General features: G+C 44.0%; 1 protein-coding gene across 2 annotated transcripts in view; it reads left to right on the forward strand.

Annotated features, from left to right (window-relative positions):
• The first annotated feature begins 3,774 nt into the window (after nucleotides 1-3,774).
• MTAP (methylthioadenosine phosphorylase) overlaps nucleotides 3,775-19,113 on the forward strand; it is a 76,198-nt gene continuing 60,859 nt past the window's right edge. For both annotated transcript variants that reach the window (XM_083185143.1, XM_083185153.1), the window contains exons 1-2: nucleotides 3,775-3,899; nucleotides 12,653-12,739. In XM_083185143.1, coding sequence (XP_083041269.1) covers nucleotides 3,876-3,899; nucleotides 12,653-12,739 — 111 coding nt within the window. In that variant the 5' untranslated portion in view covers nucleotides 3,775-3,875. The remainder of the gene's footprint in view (nucleotides 3,900-12,652; nucleotides 12,740-19,113) is intronic.

Consider the following 19,113-nt stretch of genomic DNA (forward strand, 5'->3'; position numbering starts at 1 on the left):
CCAACTTTAGAAGATCCAGAGGAGGGCGTGGCCTATACTTGCGACCCTTCCACGAGGTTACGCCCCATTTTCGCCACTGTGGTGACATGGCTAGCGGCTCTGTGAGCTGCTGACCATGCCCCCAGCCCCCCAGGCTGCAGGAATAAATGCTGTGCGAATTCGCACAGTTTCTATTCATGAGTGACAGGTGGGGACTCCCAGCTGACGCTAGCTGCCCGCCCCATGCACCCATGTCATGGGAACGGGCATGAAATGCTGGGCGTTCCCCTGGGTGCAGTGCGTCATCACTACCCCATGCCATCCATCCGCACTGCTAGGTGTGAACAGGGTGGCGAACAAGCAGTTCGCAGCGCCTGCTCGCACCAAGCAGCACATGCGCATTTGTGCAGATTCAATGACTCAGTGGACGGATCAGATTCATACAGCACTAGCCTGCAGGAGGTAGAGCCCCGGTGGTACACTGCTCTCACTCAGGGCTCACTGCTCAATGTGATTGTGGCACACCCCCTGGAGACTAGTGGATGATCCAAACCCACTGCTGATATCTGTAGTCGGAATCGGATCATTTGGTCTACAGCTTGTCGGCCGACAAGCATTAGGTCGACATGGTTCTAGGTCGACATGGTTCTAGGTCGACATGGGTTGACTTTTACTTTTTACTTTTGTTTTATGAGGTATTTAGCATTTTATTTGGTTCCGTTACAGACTGAATGATGTGTTTCATGGCTATTATACTTTCTCTCCTGAGCCAGAGGTAATGTGAATGTTCAGTAACAGTATGCAATCATTGATTATAAATAATATACTAACATAGATTCAGTGTTAATATATTATTAATAATCAGTGCATAAGCAGCTGCCTCCCCAATATGTACCGCACAATCAGTACAGCTAAATAGCCAGCCAACTCCCTTCATGAGTCCCAGCTAGGGTTGCCACCTCACTAATCTTGGATCCCTGGAGACTTTTCCCTCACCCTCATTTATGTGCGCGCTCCGGAGAAGGGACGTGGCCTAATAAAAGGGGCGTGGTCTATTCTGTACAGTGGGCGTGGCCACTGTAATAGCTAAAAATAACCGATTTTTGCCCATTACATATATATATATATATATATATATATATATATATATATATATATATATATAGTTGAATAGCCGGCACTCCTCTGCTTACAATGTGTGATGAGCGCCCGATGCCTTCCCAAGCTCTAGCCCGGCAGGGTTGGCAAATATAAACTGGAAGACTGGCGGCTCTCAGACGACTTGAAATAACAGGAGGCCACCTTCCTGTTATTTCAAGTTGTCTGAGTGCCGCCAGTCTTATAGTTTATATATATATATATATACACACACACACACATATATATATATATACATATATATATATACACATATGTGTATATACACACATATGTGTGTGTATATATATATACATACATACATACATACATACATACACACACACACACACATATATATATATATATATATATATATATATAATGTGCTGGCTGTTAATTAATTTACCTAAGGCTGGCATGCTGGCTGGGCTGGCTTGCGGGTTGGCTGGCTTGGCTTGCGGGTTGGCTGGCTTGGCTGGCTGGGCTGGCAGCCGCAGGCAACACCAGCGGTGAGGGGTGAGCGGATAGCGGCGGGCCTGCAGACAGGCTCGCGAGATGATGATGACATCATCATCTTGCGCGCAACTGTCTCTACGCAGTGGGCGGCGAGCGGCTGAGAAGAGCATGGAGGCTTTTTCAAACACCCGAATTCCGGTAGAATCCCGGAATCCGGGAAACTGAAAAAGCCTCCTTGAGGGTTGCCACCGGATCCGGGAGATTCCCGGAAAAACGGGAGAGGTGGCAACCCTAGTCCCAGCACTGGTCTGTGTCTGCAAGCACTGAGGCTGAGATTTAATAGGGGGCGATTTTTCTTCCTTGGGCGATTTCTAGTAAATAATCACACTTTTGGCCGCAAAAATCGCACATTTTTAACTTGTCGATTTTTTTTCTAACACTTCAATTCGCATCCATATGTTTTCCCATTCTAAAATATACAATTCGCAAACTTAATAGTATGCGATTTTTGGTAAACGTTACCAAAAATCACCCCCCCCCCCCAAAAAAAAAAAAAAAAACGTTCTGACAGGCGAATTTGACAGAACCATGCACAGATCAGTGAGATATGTGCATGGTTATGTTTATTAAAATGTGTAAAAGTTAAAAAACATTTTAAAAATGGCGTGGGCTCCCCCCTCCTGAGCATAACCATAAAAATACGAGGGACATGAGTCATGACTCATGTGCCGAGACACTGGGGGTCATTGTGGTTGACCTGTAAAGCTGCATATTTTATGGCTTTGCGGATCATCTAAACGCTGCCCGCACCAATGCCCGCCCCCCCTCGCACGCATGCAAATGGATGTTTAGCATAAACATCCATTCGCAGCCTTGCGTGCTGGGGCGAAATCATTTGATGGTCGCCAACCATCGAATGATTTCTACAGTGCTCACAGACCTAAGACACCTCTCTGGTGTCTTAGATCTGTGGCGTCCCTGTATGGAAAGAGAGCGGGCAGATAACATCCGCTGACGTCAGCTGCCCGCCACCCGGCCGCATTAGCATGGGAACGGCCAGTGTTTTCATGGGGGTGCCCATGGAACATAGGGCGCTCCCATGGGCACTACCCCATGCCACCACCCCACACCCGCACTGCTCCATGTGAACGGGCTCGCGAATAATGAATTTTCCACGCCCACTGCATGTGCAGTCCCAAACCATCGCGGGGGGTGAGGGGTATACTCACCCGCACCTACTAAGTAATGATTGTAATGATGATGGCGAGGTGATGACGCCACCTCTCTCACCCAGTAGCTGATATAGCGGGGCTTTCTCTCCCCATCCTGCCGTCCTATTGGCTGGTGGGCTGTAAATTAGGTGGTTTGCCATCCTGATTGCTCACAGACAGTGTGGGGTGGGCTGTGTCTGCATCACTGCCCGGCGGGCACACGGTGGGTTTGTGCCCGTTGTGCGCCCGGTTTCAGGATGAAGTTGCCTGATGAGCGGGAGCAGCCACAGCCTGGAGCTCCCTTGTGTGTGCACTGTCTCGCTGCACATACAGTGTGTTTGCAATGCAGACACCCCCCCCCCCCCCCCCATGCAGGGTTTTTTCTTTGACATATATTATTGGTTTTTTTTATTAATATTATTTGGGGGGCAGTCTTACAATGGGAGGAGTCAGGAATGGGAAGGGGAGGAGTCAGGACTGGAGGGGGAGGGTCAAGTTTAAACAGTAAAACGCACCCCCTAGAAGAGAAGTCTAGATTCGTCACTGTCTCCATGAGGGAGAAAATACTCTGTTCCTGGACTTTCCTGATAATGTGTTATTATTGCCAGCACCTGTGGTGAAACACCTTTCTTATCAATAACATAGCTCCTCACAGATGCTAACAATAATATATTACCAGGTAAGTCCAGGAACAGAGCATTTTCTCCCTCATGAAGAGTGTCAGGTAGGCAAGTATGAGACAGTCACACAAAAAAATGTGACTATCTAGTGAAAATGGATGTTTCTATCGGGCACACAAAGTTCGAGTTACACCCCATCCACAGAACAAAGTGGCAGAGGAACATGCCACAGTGCACATTGCTAAAATGAGTTTGCAGGAAGTGCATACATCTTTTACTTTGATTAGAACATTACTACATCCTCGGCGCGAAGCAGTAATTAGAAAAAAGTAGTTCCATTGACTTTAGCAGTGTATGAGCAATTGCCTCCCCAATCCCCGCACTATGCTGCCGCACAGGGAGGAGGATGTGAGGGTATACATACTATACAGGGGGAGGGGGGAGGTCGCGCCTTCTTCCGGATCCCAATATGGCTGCAGCACAAACTGTGAAGGTTGGTGCCTCCACATCAGTCTAGGCAGGAGCCGCATCAGATTAATATTATTACGCCATCACATGGTGCTAGGGACTTCTATGGCGGGCGGGGTGTCCCGGTGATGCGTAGCGGGTCGGGTGTGTGAGTGACACAGGTGCTGCTGCTGTCATCTTTCCACAGCTCGTGCTTACCACGGGGGGGGGGGACCGCTAACGTACGGGCCGAAGTCTTACTTCCCTAGGAGCTGCCAGCCGCCTGGGGACACACGGCGGAGGTGTACAGCGTGGAAGGATATTTCAGCGCTGCTATAACACACACGGCACCCGCTGCTGTTGCGGCTGCTCTCTGCTGTAGCACGGTGACCCGTAGGACGTTATTATATGTGTTACCTATGCGTATTACATTCCCCCTTGGTTTTTGTAGTGTCAGAAAATATTAAATACATTTATCATATGTAAAGCTGCACATAAGATTAGAGTTAGGGCACACATCATAATTAAAAAACCTTTATAATGTTGCAATGTATTTGCAATAATCTGCATCATATTTCCTGTGGCCTGTTTCCACCTGCATAGGTCACTGCACATTAAGGTCCCCATACATGGTGCGATGATCGTACCCATTATGGGCTGGATTGCAATGCATGCGTTGTGCTCAGAAGGCAGTACAAAAAGTATGTGCAGCCCATACATTTTGTACTGTGAGAGGAGATGCCGGTGGGTGGGAGCGAGCATCACTGTGTATGGGCACCTTTACTTTAGTCTCCTCTTAATTAGAAGAACCATTTGCCTTATGGTAGTGTCTAGTTCCCCTTCAGTTTTGACAATTTTCCCATCATGCCATGGGTCCACGTATACCTGGAGGGGGGGGATCTAAATCTGTGGCGAGCGAAGCGAGCCACCGTGCCCGAAGCGTGCGAGCGTACAATGCAGCTAAAATAAAACAAAATAACCTACACCTTTGTGAATTACAGATAAAATAAAAAACATTGTGAGGGCATCTAACAACTTCCGCCCTCACTGAGCATCATATCCTGTAATCAAAACTGAAGGGGATCTAGTCTGTACCATTTGCTTATAGTCAAGGAAGGATACAGGGTGGCATATCGCACCTGTAGTTGTGCTCCGGTGGCAGACACTCCACTCGTGTTACATTTCATATAAGTGGAGCATAGTGCAGGTGCAATCTTAGATGGGTACAGGGTTTTTGGAATCCGCATCCATCTCACTAGTTATTTCATGCTAGCACACGCATACATTTTGACACCAATGGGTTAAAAGTGTGAGTGGTACAGGTGTTTTATTTTACCTTTGGGTGGGGGAGTGTAATTGTTTCTGATGGGTGCCCAATGGTGCAAGTGCCATGAATAAGTAATGGTGCCCTAAAAACAATTGAACTCCCTTAACTTAGGATGGGAACAATTTAGCTGACACTGCCATATGAGCTACAGTATGGTCCTGAAAAGCATGTCCACTCCCTTGAACAGGATTCTCAATAAATAAATAAAAAAAGTATTCTTTAGAACGTACAAAGTACATGCATGAAAAGAACTGTCTTATTGTCCGTGCTCACAGACAGAGCATCACTAGTTTTTATTGCCTTCATATTTTTTTTTCTGAAATGAGTGGAATTATTTTTCCGCAAGGCCAAATTTGCAGCGGTAATTACTTCTGAGTGATATATTTACTGTGCAGCATTTTTAAATGGCTGTGGTTAGTCAAGATAGTGGTGTGGCTTCATTTGGAATATGCCTGTTTTTTTAAATATCCTTTAACGTGACTCCTTTATCTCAATTCATTCACCTGTAAAGGGAGCCAGTTGCAGCAACGTGTAAACGTCATGAATGGCACTGCAATATCCCCCCCTTGTGGCCTATCTCACCTCAGATTAATGGAATGCAGCCATATGGGTCTGCAAACAAAAATCAGCAACTACAGTGGTGCTGTAAATGCAATGAATTTGCGGGTAATAATTGTATGACCCCATAACATGTACATAATTGCATAATACAGCACGTCCAGTGTAAAGCTGGCAATCCACTAGAGCGAGGTATTGCAAGAGATATCCCACCAAGTAATACCCCTTTTAGACCAAAACGCCGGGTCGCACCCGGCTTTTTGGACCCTGGTTGAAGCCGGGTGCGACCCGGCGTTTAGGGGCATTTACACCGGACGGGCTTAAACGCCCGCACCCCCCTCCCGCCCCTTCCCGGAGCTTGAAGATGACAGCGCGATGTCATCTTCAAGCGCCGATCGACGCCGCCGTACCCGGAACGCTGCTGGGGGCAGCCCAGCACTAAGGTAAGCTGCTAGGCTGCCCCCAGTCCCCGCGCGCACCCCCCGCCATTGGACAGGAGGTGAATGGATGCCGCACACAGGCATCCGTTCACCTACTCCCCCGCCGCCGCTGCTGTCTGCAGAGTATAGCAGACAGCAGCGCCGGCTGTCAGTGTCAGACTGACAATCCGTCCAATCTGCGTACGCTGCGGTCCGCAGGTTGGACGTTCCCCATTCATGTAAATGGGAGCCGGGTCATCCGACCTGGCGTTCCCATTTACACCGCCCTCTACCCAGGTCCTAGCCGTGTTCTACCCAGGTCAGGACCTGGGTAGAAGTCCCGTGTAAAGGGACACGGCGTTAGGGATTTACACCGCCGAAGATCCGGGTCTGACCCGCCGCTGACCCGGATTTTTCGGCGGTGTAAAAGGGGTATAACTCACACTGCATTTCCCGTGCACCTGGCTTATGTGGTCCTTTTGCATGCGATGTATCATATGTGTTCCCAGTCATAACTTCAGAATATGATATACATTTATGGCAACCATGACAATCTGCGACTCAGATCCAAGGAGCACGGGAACGCGCTTTGAATCCGAGTCAGGAGAAAATGACATGACCACTTTTCATCCGATCCCCCGTTCCAGAAGCTCAGATTCGGATGAAAAGTGGCCATATGGCACTAGTGGGTGGAGACCTAACAGGAAGGGTCAGTTATAACTGCAAAAAAAAAAAAACTAATTGCTTTTATATGATGTCACACACCTGCTTAAACTAAAAACATTATGGATGTTTAATAATGTCGATAAAAAATTTGATCTACATCATCAATGCAGATCTAATGCTGTGTACACATGGTGAGATTTGACATAGATTTTGACTATATAGTCAAAATCGCATGCAGATCGCACAGGTTTTTTACCTTGCGGTCCCAATGCGCGCTCCCATAACAGCACAAATCGAAACCCAGATAGACAGGGCAGCAATGACTATATAGTGCGAATCATCTAATTCAGATTGCATGAATTGTATGTAAATAGTACAGAGATAGCAAAGATTGCATAGCACTCGAATCTTAAGTTGAATAGCAATGGGATCTCACCGTGTGTACACACAATTAGTGGTTTGGCCGTATTGTGTTTTGCCATATTGTATAGCCAAATTGTACAGAGTTGGGTTTCTTGAATAACCAGTTTTCTAAAGGTTTATTTTCTCCAATAAGCCAATGATTATATACAGACCAGTCCATTCAGTGGCGTAACTACTGTAAGGCAGCCCCAGCTGCCGCTTGGGGGAGCAAGCCACAGTGGGGTCTGTGTGGGCGCCGGCACCCGCCTGCCGCTGTCCACTGGCTGAGCACCAGAGGCTAGTCAGACACATCGCGGGTGCGGCCATGGCAGAGATGACAAATCCCTCCACTGATTCAATTGACTGTACACAGAGCTGGCTATTGGCTACTGTGTACAGGATGGGCGGGCGGATGGGCGTGCTAGAGCCAAGGGAAGCAGCAGTGTCTGTTGGTCTCTCTTCCTCTCTCCGGCTTCAGCTTCTCCGTTATGCGTGTGACGTCATCATGTCACACGCTGGGGAGGAGTCCGAGGGGGCGCCACAATTTTTTTGGCAGGGGGGGAGCAAAATTTATAGTTATGCCACTGAGTCCATTGATGGACTGTATTATCTCTGTCAACCAGATGAAAAATTCTGTTTGATTCAATCAGATATTTATTGGACTATCTGTTTATTTGAGGCCAATAAACCCAAGCCAGGTCAGTTTGCTCATTTTAGAAATCAAAATTACATTTAGCTAAGGTCTTTGTTGGCCTGCATGTCCGGCAACTGTTTCCCCTATTTGAGGACCTCATACAGAAGGTTCCACCCAATGCTATTCCAGTTCCTTAAGAATTTCTGGCTAAAATGACATTTTATTAAGATAGTGCAATTGTATTCGGTCACACTTTGCAATTGGGAACATGTTTATTAAACAATAGGGCAGTGGTTCCCAAACTGTGCGCCTGGGGTGCCTCGGAGCACTTGCAGGGGTGCCTCAGGTTGGTGGTCCAGTACCAATTCAAATTATTTATGGCCCATGAAACAGCAAAAATCCGTGCTTGGGGCTCCCAATTATAAAATATGTGTGGAAACAGAAGTGAATCGTGATCCTCACCACATAACTTGACCTAAGGATGACATATAAGCACAACTTATTTCATTTAATTTTTTTTTTTTTATTCTTGGTAACAAACTTTGGTCTAGGGGTGCCCTGAAAAATATTCTGATACACTAGGGTGCCGTGATTCAAAAAAGTTTGGGAACCTCTGATATAGGGTATTAATAGAGAGAGAGTGTTATGATGCCCATGCTTGCAGGAATTTGTTTCATGATGTTCATTCATTGTAAGCAGCAATTTTGGCCTGGAATCAGGGGGTTTAATCCCGCTGTGCACCTATGTTTGTGGCAAAATGCAGTGTTTGTGTGTAAGAAGGGATTTGTGCAGACTGAGGAAAGGAATTAAGTGGCGTGAATGCATGCTGGCCTTTGTGGAGCAATGCAAGACCATGTTTTATGTGGAGAGAGGTTACTGAAGCAGGATAAAGGGGTGGAGAGGATGAATTATTATATATATATATTCCTTGTTGTACTAAGAGGAGAATGTATATTGGGCCTAATTCAGACCTGATGGCAGGGCAAACTTGTCCTCAATATGAGCAAAACCATGTGCACCACATGTACCACCATGTAACGTGCAGAGAGTTCGATTTTGGTGGGGTGTGTTCAAACTGAAATCTAAACTGCATGGTAGAAATAAAGCAGCCAGTATTTACCCTGCACAGAAACAATATGAAACCCCTTTTACACTGAGCAGCAAATTACTGCGTTAAAAATGTCAACCTGGTAATCTGCTGAATTACACAGGTATTTCTTCAGTGTAAGCATGGCCAACCCGGGTTGCCGAACCTGCTTTTTACCACTTACACTGAAGAAATACCCGTGTAATTCAGCAGATTACCGGGTTGATATTTAACTGATATTTAAATTGATATTTGCTGCCCAAAATGCCAGGTAATTGCCGGGTTGCATGTCATGTGAGCGGGAACACACACCGCACCCGTTAATTGCACCATGTATGGGCACCATTAGGCCCTTTGTCACTTACAAAAATACAATTTTGGGTTATGAAGAATTTAAATTCTGGGGGAAATTTATTGTAAGCTAAAATGTTATCAGTGGATGAAAAGTATGGTGCCCATTTACCATTGAATATTTGCAGCTAATTCCCCACAAATACCCGCTGCAATCCCTCCTGTCTCACCAGCAGCCTCATCCACCACAGCTTTCTGTGGGGGATGTGATGCTGCCCAATGTGCCAATATCGGGCAGCATTGCATCAGGTTCCGGGGCTACTGCCATTCTGAGATGGCGGTAGCCCATTTTAGACTATGTAAGGACAGAGAAAAGGAAAAGTTTGTCACGGTGTGGTGCACCTTTATAGACTCTCACGAATAAAAGTTAACTTTTATTAACATAATTTTAAATATAGCGAAATATAAAAACACACGAAACAAAACAACATAAATGTGGTGTGTTAAAAAATGGTGGCTCACTCACTTAGCACAATTCATTAGCTGTATAGGTATACACTGTCGACAGGTAATTCCCGTTGACACTAATGTATTAAATCAGTCTAATATTTTATATAAAGGTGTCTAATTCGGGTTATGCCTTCAATTGGGGGTACAAAGTACTGTATGAGGTCTCTTTACCATATAATGATCTTAATATATAGGTTCAAAAGTTGGGTACCCCTGTAGTCAAAATTGGACAGGTGGGTTCCAATGGTTATATCATTAGTTATATTTCTGCCAAACAATATGGTGAATATTAGCAGTGTGCCATGACCTATATAGGTAGTTCTATGTACTGGCACTAGTGCATGTTATTGACCTTTAAGATCTTATGAAATAAGGACATTACAGATAGTTAATGATGTCAAAATTGGTCACCCTAATTATCCCCCAAAAAAGGGGGGTAATAGTGACATTGATTTGTACTGAAATCATGTGTGTGGGCAGAGATTAATCCACTATACCAGGGGTTCCCAATCTTTTTTTGAATCACGGCACCCTTGAGTATCAGATTTTTTTCACGGCACCCCAAGACCAAATTAACATAATTAGATTGGGTTTATATGCGATTCTTAGGGTCAGTTATGTGATAAAGGGCAGGATTTGCTTCTGTTTGTACACATTTTATGATTGGCAGCCACCAGCACTGGTTTTGCTCATAAATAATTAACCATTAATAATTTGAGTTGGTCCTGGACCACCAACCAAAGGCACCCCGGCATGTATTCTGAGGCACCCCTGGGAGCCACGGCACACAGTTTGGGAACCACTGCACTATACACATCCGTGAGCAGTTCAAGATACACTATGTTCTATAGTGCTGTTTAATAAGGATAGACTGGTGTCCTATAAAGCATTACACAATGTAACAGTATATATGCATAATAATATTCTGCTTCACCAAAAGGGCTCTTGAAACATTGTATAGAGTAAAGATAACTCTCCAGCTTACAGAATCCACATTGTTTCTGTTACACTCCAGCACTATGCCTGGGGAGGCCTTCTGATAAGCACTACTCAAAACGGTCAACACGTGTGTCGACTAATGGTTAATAAATGGCTTGAAGATTAATCAGTGGTAATCTTCACTCACCTCATCACTTAGGTGTCCCGTAAAAGAAACCTTTATGCACTGATCTTCACCTTTTTCCTTGTGAGTAGGGTACGCTCACTTATCCTGTTGAAAATTCACTGGAGCACTGCTTCACTACTGTTCAATTTTTATTATTTTTTCATATGCACTACATTGAAAGAACTTGAAAACTGAATCCAGCGCCATTCACCACTTCCTGTCCCTTAAGAATATTTGTGAATTTGGAAGATGTTTTCGAATTATAAATTGAGTTTTATTCTATTTTTTTATGAATCAGATACCTTGTGTATTTCCGGAATGGGGAACTTGGGCTTGATTCAGCTTTTGTTTGCAAAGCAAAAAAGCACATAACTGAGTAAAACCATGTTGTATTGCAGGTGGGGCAGATGTAACGTGCGGAAAACGTTAGATTTGGTTGGGGTATTTTCAAACTGAAATCTACATTGCAGTATTAGAATAAAGCAGCCAGTTTCTCGCTGCACGTGCTACATTAGTCCTCCCTGCAGTGCAATAGGGTTTTTGCCAAGTTGTGTTCTTTTTTGCTTTGCTAACCAAACTGAATCAGGCTCCTAGGTCACTGGTTCCCAAACCTTCTTGAATCATCCAACACTGGGGTATGAGCACTTTTTCCCGGCACCGCCAGACCAAAAGTGTATTTTATAATAAATTGAAAAATTATATAAAATTAAGTAAATTGTGCTTACCTGTACCTTTTTAGGGTCAGTTATGGTAGACATACTTGTGGTTTAATTGTCCACATATATTTTATGATAGGCATCCAACAGCAATGGTTTTTGCCTATCGCATTGACTAGTAAAATAATTAACTTTGGTCCTGAACCTCCAAACAGTCACCTCTGCACTTATCTAATGGTCCCCCTGGGTGCCTAGGCACTGAGGGGGCAGATTTATTAAGCTCGGTGAAGTGATAAAGTTTCTGGTTTTTATCACCGGCCAATCAGCTCCTACCTGTCATTTTTCAAACCAAGCCTGTAACTTCACAGGTAGGAGCTGATTGGCCGGTGATAAAGTACCAGAAAAAGGAAGGGGTGGTGGAGCGCTAAATTAATCTAAATAGAATCAATTGGGTAGTACAGTATTAATATTTTTAATTAATCACATAAATTTAAAACACATATAGACATGTATTATTAGCAATAAGTGACTGTCACAGTAAAATATATAATAAAAAACGTAAATATACACAATATTGATGGCTGGACTAGTGAGGTATTTATATTGTTAACCAGAGTTCCAGTGATAGAAGGATGGTGGCTTACTGATTTTGTATTGGTACGGTCCCTGGTGTAGATCCCAAATGTAGATTCAATTTTGTAGGTGAGTCCATAAAACCTGCAGGAATAGGTTCCGCTGGAGGGAAAGATGTAATCCTCACCAAAGAGGCGTCCTCACGATTATGCGATCCGTATGTCCTGAATGTTGAGCAGGTGGTGGTGTCCCAATTGCAACAATTGCATGCGATCTTGGCAGGGGATTAGCCAGGAACCAAAGTGTAAAGCCAACTTGGATAAGAGTTTAGGATATCCGGTAACTCCTCAAGAAGTCCAACAGATTAAAATCAACAGATGCTTCCCAACATGTTTCGCTGCTCGCTGGCAGCTTTATCAAGGGCAGCTTTATCAGCTTCATCCCTTGCTAAAGCTACATGTGAGAACAAACCGCTTTATTGTCAGGATGCTATGGTAGAAGATGAAGCCATAGTCTTGGCAGTAATAAAACATTTATAATTAGATTTGATAATTCTCCTATTCTGCTTTAGGTTGGAATTATTGGTGGGTCTGGACTGGATGATCCTGATATTTTAGAAGGCAGAACGGAGAAGTATGTTGATACACCTTTTGGCAAGGTATGTGCTGGTATTAGCCCTCTAGTGTTTTTAGGTCTTTTGGGCTACCCCAAAGTGTTCACTTAAAGCGGTTCAGCAGGCACATTGTGACCAAACTGCTAACTGATTGTTTACTGGGGAAGTCACTATCAGTCACAAAAACTGACATTATCCCCTCCTCATTATACGTGGCACTCGTATGTCAGCAACCTTCCCCTCTATTCTGAATTGTGGAGGTCTGCATTTGCAATATTATCAATCATTTTTAACTTCTATACAATTGCAACATTGGGGTGTATTCAATGCTTTTTGCGATTTCCCCCTTTTTAATGTTATAATACATGCAATAATTATATTAAATTGTTTATGGAACCATCGTATAGTCAGTCGATTCATTTCATTTTTGCTCAGTTACAGACACTTTTGAATGTCCTGATAAAACTGAAATGCATCCTTGTGTTATGTTAAAATAACAGTTCCTAATAATAATTTATTAATGGTCAAAATTAATCTAATTGACTTTGAATAAATATATCTTAACATTTCATAGAGAAAGTGACTAATATACTTATTACTATATACTCGTTTTCCACTAGATGTCACTATAAGCTATAGAGAATTGCAGATCACATTCCCAAGCGATCATAAACCTGCTACTCAAGTGTTTAAAAAGCCATTCAATCCATAAGCACCTTTGCCTTCTTTTAGTGATGCCATACACCTAGCTGGCTATGGTGGTGCAGCATGATGTCCAGTTGCTGAGTGAAAAAAGCTGAGATTTTCTTTCTGTATACATATATCTGTATCGAGCAGTCCTTCACTAGGATACAGGTCACTCTGAATTATTTCTCAGTCCAAATACAGTAAAATGTCACTTGCATATAAAGTTACTGCAATGCTTTTTTACTTAACCCTATTATTTATTTACAGTTTCTTATATAGCGCAGTATATTCCATTGCGCTTAACAATTGGATTGGTCATGTTGCACCACTTAGATGTGGGGGGAGGGAGGGATCGTTCTTTACTGTTATAGTGTGAGGCGAAATGGATTCAGCGACTGGGAACAATGTCTCCCGGTGGTCTGAACGAACAAAGGGGACTTAATGCATTTGTATGACGAGGTGTCATTCATATTTAACTGCTGGTACTATACCTATGCAATTTTTGACAAAGGTATACGATAACTCTGGCGTAGGTTCTATCTAAATATATTGTAATTGTGTATTCATGTTTGTTTTGTATTATTTTCATTTCCTTTTTTTGTGTATATTATTGTATATGTGTGTCTCATTGGTCTATTCTAGTGAGCATGTATATTAATAGTATTGTTAATGTTACTGACAACATTGCTGCGGCTTCATAATGATGATTATTTTACTTCTGTAAATATTCATATATGGTCATATTGATTATGTGTGAATGTGTGAGATTGCCTTTAAATTCATCAGCATAAGTGCTCAGTGTGTTCCAGCCTGCCGGATCGTCCTTTTGTACATTGTATGTTAGTATTTGTTGCCGGGCAACAGGCTCCGGGAGTAGGTGACGTCACTTGTGGTCGTACATAGTGTTCATTCTAGCACCCGCTATCTTTGAAAACCCTTGCAGTTCCTCTTCCCTGCCTGGGGTGTCGCTGTCTGGTCTGTATATCAGCACTGATATTCAAACCAGACCTGTGCTAGAAACACCACAGCAGACAGTGACACCCCAGGCAGGCAACAGGAACTACATGGGTTTTCAAAGATGGCGGGTGCTAGAATGAACACTAGTACACTTCCAGACGCCGCTGCGCTGGATGGTTCGCGGGAGCACAGGTGCAACATCAGTACCCTGTGAAAGGTTGTTTTCTCTTGCTGGTCATATTGTGCAGAAGAGGAGTTTGGTTATCATCTGAAAATGTAAATAACTTGGTGTGTCTTAAGGTGCCCATACACTGTACAATTGTGCTGTGCGATCCACGCTTCCGCGAGCATCCCATCGCACAGCACATAAAGACTGTGCAGCCTGTACTTTTTGAACTAGCTCCCGATCGCATCGCATGCATACACCATAATTCCCGTGCATTTTGAACTAGATCGTATCGCATCGGATCACATGCGATCCGATGCAATCTAGTTCAAAACGCACGGGAATTATTGTACCATGTATGGGCACCTTTAGCAACTGGCTTGGTGCAGATTACTAAATAACAATAGAAGCAAATCAGGCTCAAAAAATAAAACCGGTTAAACAAAAATAACCATTTAATTGAATTTTGTATAAATGCAGCTCCCAATTGTAATCTGGAATATTACTAATTAGTTTAAAACAAAGAGAGTATAAGAGAACTGTGTCTCAGAGAGCTCAATAGTTGAATGATTAATAATTAATCATTTCATCAGAGTATAAATAAAACAGCACAATTCATAAAAAACAAAGATAAAACAAATACATATATAATTTAAAGCAGCCACTAATTTCCACAGGAGTATGCAAATCCTTTTACGTTAATTACTTTTGACTTATTTATTACTTGAATACCGGCTGGCCAGCACTTGAAGTGATGTCTGATGTTAAGGGATAAAGTACCTCCTTATTCGAATTGAAAGTGCAAAAAGTATCCAATAATTTGAGTGGTAAAAAAACACCAGAAAGGTTTGTTCCAATTGATATATCGGGGCACACTCACAAAAAGCCAGCACTGGGTTAATATCACTGATATGAAAGCTGCTATCCTCCGTAGAGATGTTTGCAAGACATCAAGGGGAAATAATTACGTCAGGTCAGCTCAGGGGGTCACTGATGTGGAAAGGTGGACAAACCAGCCGGGGAACCTGAGTGTGCACGGGTAGTTTGATGGTGTCACTGCAAAGCGCCCCCAGCCGTGACTCACCGGGTGCTCATTCAGCACAATTCAGAAAGAGAGATTCGGTAAGAAATCTCCAGTTTTTTTAAAGCGGAAATCATTTATACGGCAAAATCAAACTGGTTTTACAGTGTAAATGATTGCCGCTTTAAGTAAGAAATCGCCAGTTTTTTTTTTTACACTGCTAATCCAGTTTGATTTTGCAGTGTAAATGATTGTCTCTTTAAAAAACTGGAGATTTCTTACCGAATCTCTCTTTCTGAATCACTCATCCTATTAAATTTCACCCTATGACTGGGTACCATGGTGATGGACTTTGAACGAGGAGAAAGAAAATAAATCAGTTTATCTTTGTTCAAAGTGCGTAAACATTAAATCAGGGGGCTGCACCCTAGCAGGCCAGGAATTATATTTGGATAAAACTCCTGGCAGGCGGGCATCTTAACCACCCACAAAATAACAAAAATTATCACTATTAAATTTATGGTGCGGGTCTTCCAACCCCTTTCTCTCCAATACCATGGTGATGGGCCTACATGGACATCACACTGCAGATTATTGGAGCCTCATGCTGAGGGGCTGCCGATTACTGTAGGGAGATCACAATGAGAGGGTGTCCCAATGTATAAAGTAATCATGCAGGGACTTCGGAAATACTGCCTCCTGCTTATACCGCTATCAGCCTACAGACTCCAAACTCTTAGGGGGCCATTTATCATTAAATATTTAATATCTCCCCATTGTATGAAAGTGGGGACAGCATGATTACTGTGATCCCTCCATTTCCGACAGATGCTTCAGCCCAATAGGTTTAAATGGGGGATGCTGTCAGATTTACCAAGCTTCGGCATGCATTTCATTAATGCCCTCTGAAAACGTATGAGCTACACATTTTGGAAAATTAGCCTGTAGAGAGGGTTCCTCTGGAACCTTCCTGAGAAATAGCCACTGCCTATATGCAGAAGTCATGCTACGGCTTTGATTTTGGGCTGTAATTGCATTGAGTATGCGATCATTGATAAATATACCCCTTATGCCACCCATACACGCAGGGCCGCCAAGAGAAATCCTGGGCCCCGGTACAACAACTTCCTGGGGCCCCCACAGACAGAGCTCCTCTGCGGACCTGTTGTTACGCCACTGCTTCCAAGGTGGATACAAGGACAAAAATTTACACCGTAATGCCTATTACACATGTCACACACCCATTACATATTCTACCACATGCCATAATGCTCATTACATTTTATGCCACACACCGTAGTGGGAAGTACACATTATGCCATACACCGTAATACCTATTACATATTTTACCACATGCCATAATGCCCATTACACATTATTCCACACACCGTAATGCTCATCTCATATTAGCGGGTTAAAATGCTCGTTGCCATGGGATTAACCTGCTCTGCCAGGTGTAACATGCTCTGCCAGGGGTTAACATTCTCGTTGCCTTGGATTTACATGCTCTGCCATGGGTTACATGCTTTGCCAGAGGTTAACCTGCTCTTGTCATGGAGTTACATGCTCTGCCAGGGGTTACATGCTGACTTCCAGAGTCGGATCTCAGCCCCAGCAGCATGCAAGGAAGCAGCAGACACAGAGCAACCAGCCACACACCTTCCACCTTGGAACACCGTGACCTGGACATGGTTGGTGAACCAGGTCTGGGACTGTTGGGCTGGAGACATGGCACTGTCACCTGCTGCTGGTGGTGGCGGCTAGGATGGGAATGTGGGGAGCAGGGTGGGCTGGATTCTGCGGAGTGGGTGGTACTCCCGCGTGAGGTGGCCTCTCTCTGACCCAGGGACTACCTACTCTAAGTATCCTCCTTTTACTGAGCCAGGGTAAACTCACAAGTCATGTGGCAGGCCCTGGAGTCGGAGAGCAGAACAATGCTCAGAAGGACCTCTGTGATGCTGCTGCCCCCACGTCCGCCCACATCCGCACTCCCAATGCCGCTGCTGAACAGCTGACTCAGATCCGGCGTACTCGCCACAATTTTTTTTTTAAATGTGTGTCCAGACCAGGCCCCCCCTGACAGGCCCGAGCCTGGGTAAACTGTACCTGCCCCCCTCTCTCGGCACCCCTGCATACACGTTGCAATGAGTTGTGCGTTCCCGCACACATCCCATCACACAGCACATAAAGTGTACTTTTTTTAACTAGATTACATTGCCTCTAGTTCAAAACGTGCATCGCACAGCGTATGGGTGGCATTAGTCTGGCTCTGCTGATATTTCTCAGCAATGCTGTCTTCCATTTCCTGCTTCAAGGAAAATAGAACCACAGCACTAGAGGAGAGAGATACACAGGAGCCTCTCACACTGAGCCCTGCATGCCCTACAATATAATACTTGTTTAATTATGCAGAATATAAAAATGTCAGTTTTCCCCATGAGGTTTTTTCACAACTGTTTTAATGGAAAGAAAATTGGATGTCACAGCTCAGCATGGCGTCACCTCTTGATCAGTTACTAAAGCGGAGTTTACCCTATGCCGACAGACTGGTTGACATAGCATCTGATTGGTAAGCATACACACTTACCAATTGGCCGGTCGATGCATATATCCTGATGTCGTAATTTACCATCCAACTGTGATGTCCGTCCCTGCAGCAAATGTATGGGTCACCAGTGCACACCACCAGATGGGTATGGGTCATAGGGTCGACAAGGCGAAGGTCGATATGTATCAAGGCTGACAAGTGGTTAGGTCGACAGGGTCATTAGGTCAACGTGGGCTAGGTTGAAGGTGGACATGGGTTTTCACACTTTTTTAGGTGCAAAAACCCATGTCGACCTTCAGGTGTGTCTACCTTGATGCATTTCGACCTTCAGTGGTTGACCGAATGCATGTTGACCTTCCTACTGTCAACCTAGTGACCGTATCCCCACCAGACATTTAGGCTTCTATTGTTACCCATCTTCATCATCTGTACATATATTTTCAGCTCTGATCTATTACAGATAATGGCTGAAAATACATGCCACCTCTGAACTTTAAGTCATCAAATATAAATTTTACTGCGCTAATGAAAAATGAGTGCCATAAATGAACTACAATATTAAACCAACTTGTGTATGACTAAAATTTATTAAGTTACTTAATATAAGCAATCGATTAAAAAAATACTTCTGTATAATAAATGAGCTATCTTTCGTGGAGGAATGAATAAAATATAGATCTAGAACTTAGATTACTATTGTATTATATAACTGATTGGGCACCGTGTCATTTGAATTCTGCTTTGTACAGAATATAAATGTACAATAAATAAACATTAGTTTAAAGCTGTTAAGCTCACAAATGTATTAATTGTGCTTTAATCTTGTTCTGAACCCCTGAGGGTGTGAGAGAGCACTGTTGGCGAGTTGTAATTGATCCTAGTGAAGGCTACAGATGTAGCTGGCCACATCTTTGCGGGGGATGGCGATTCTACTGCCAGGGGCACGCGCGCATGAGACGCTCGCGCGCCCCATAGCAACGAAGCTTGGCGGGGGTCCCCGCTGCTACCCCCGCCGTTGCCATCGGTCCCCCTCGCCGCCC

Source organism: Crinia signifera, chromosome 1 (assembly GCF_055691185.1).
Source record: "Crinia signifera chromosome 1, ASM5569118v1, whole genome shotgun sequence".
NCBI lineage: Eukaryota > Metazoa > Chordata > Amphibia > Anura > Myobatrachidae > Crinia > Crinia signifera.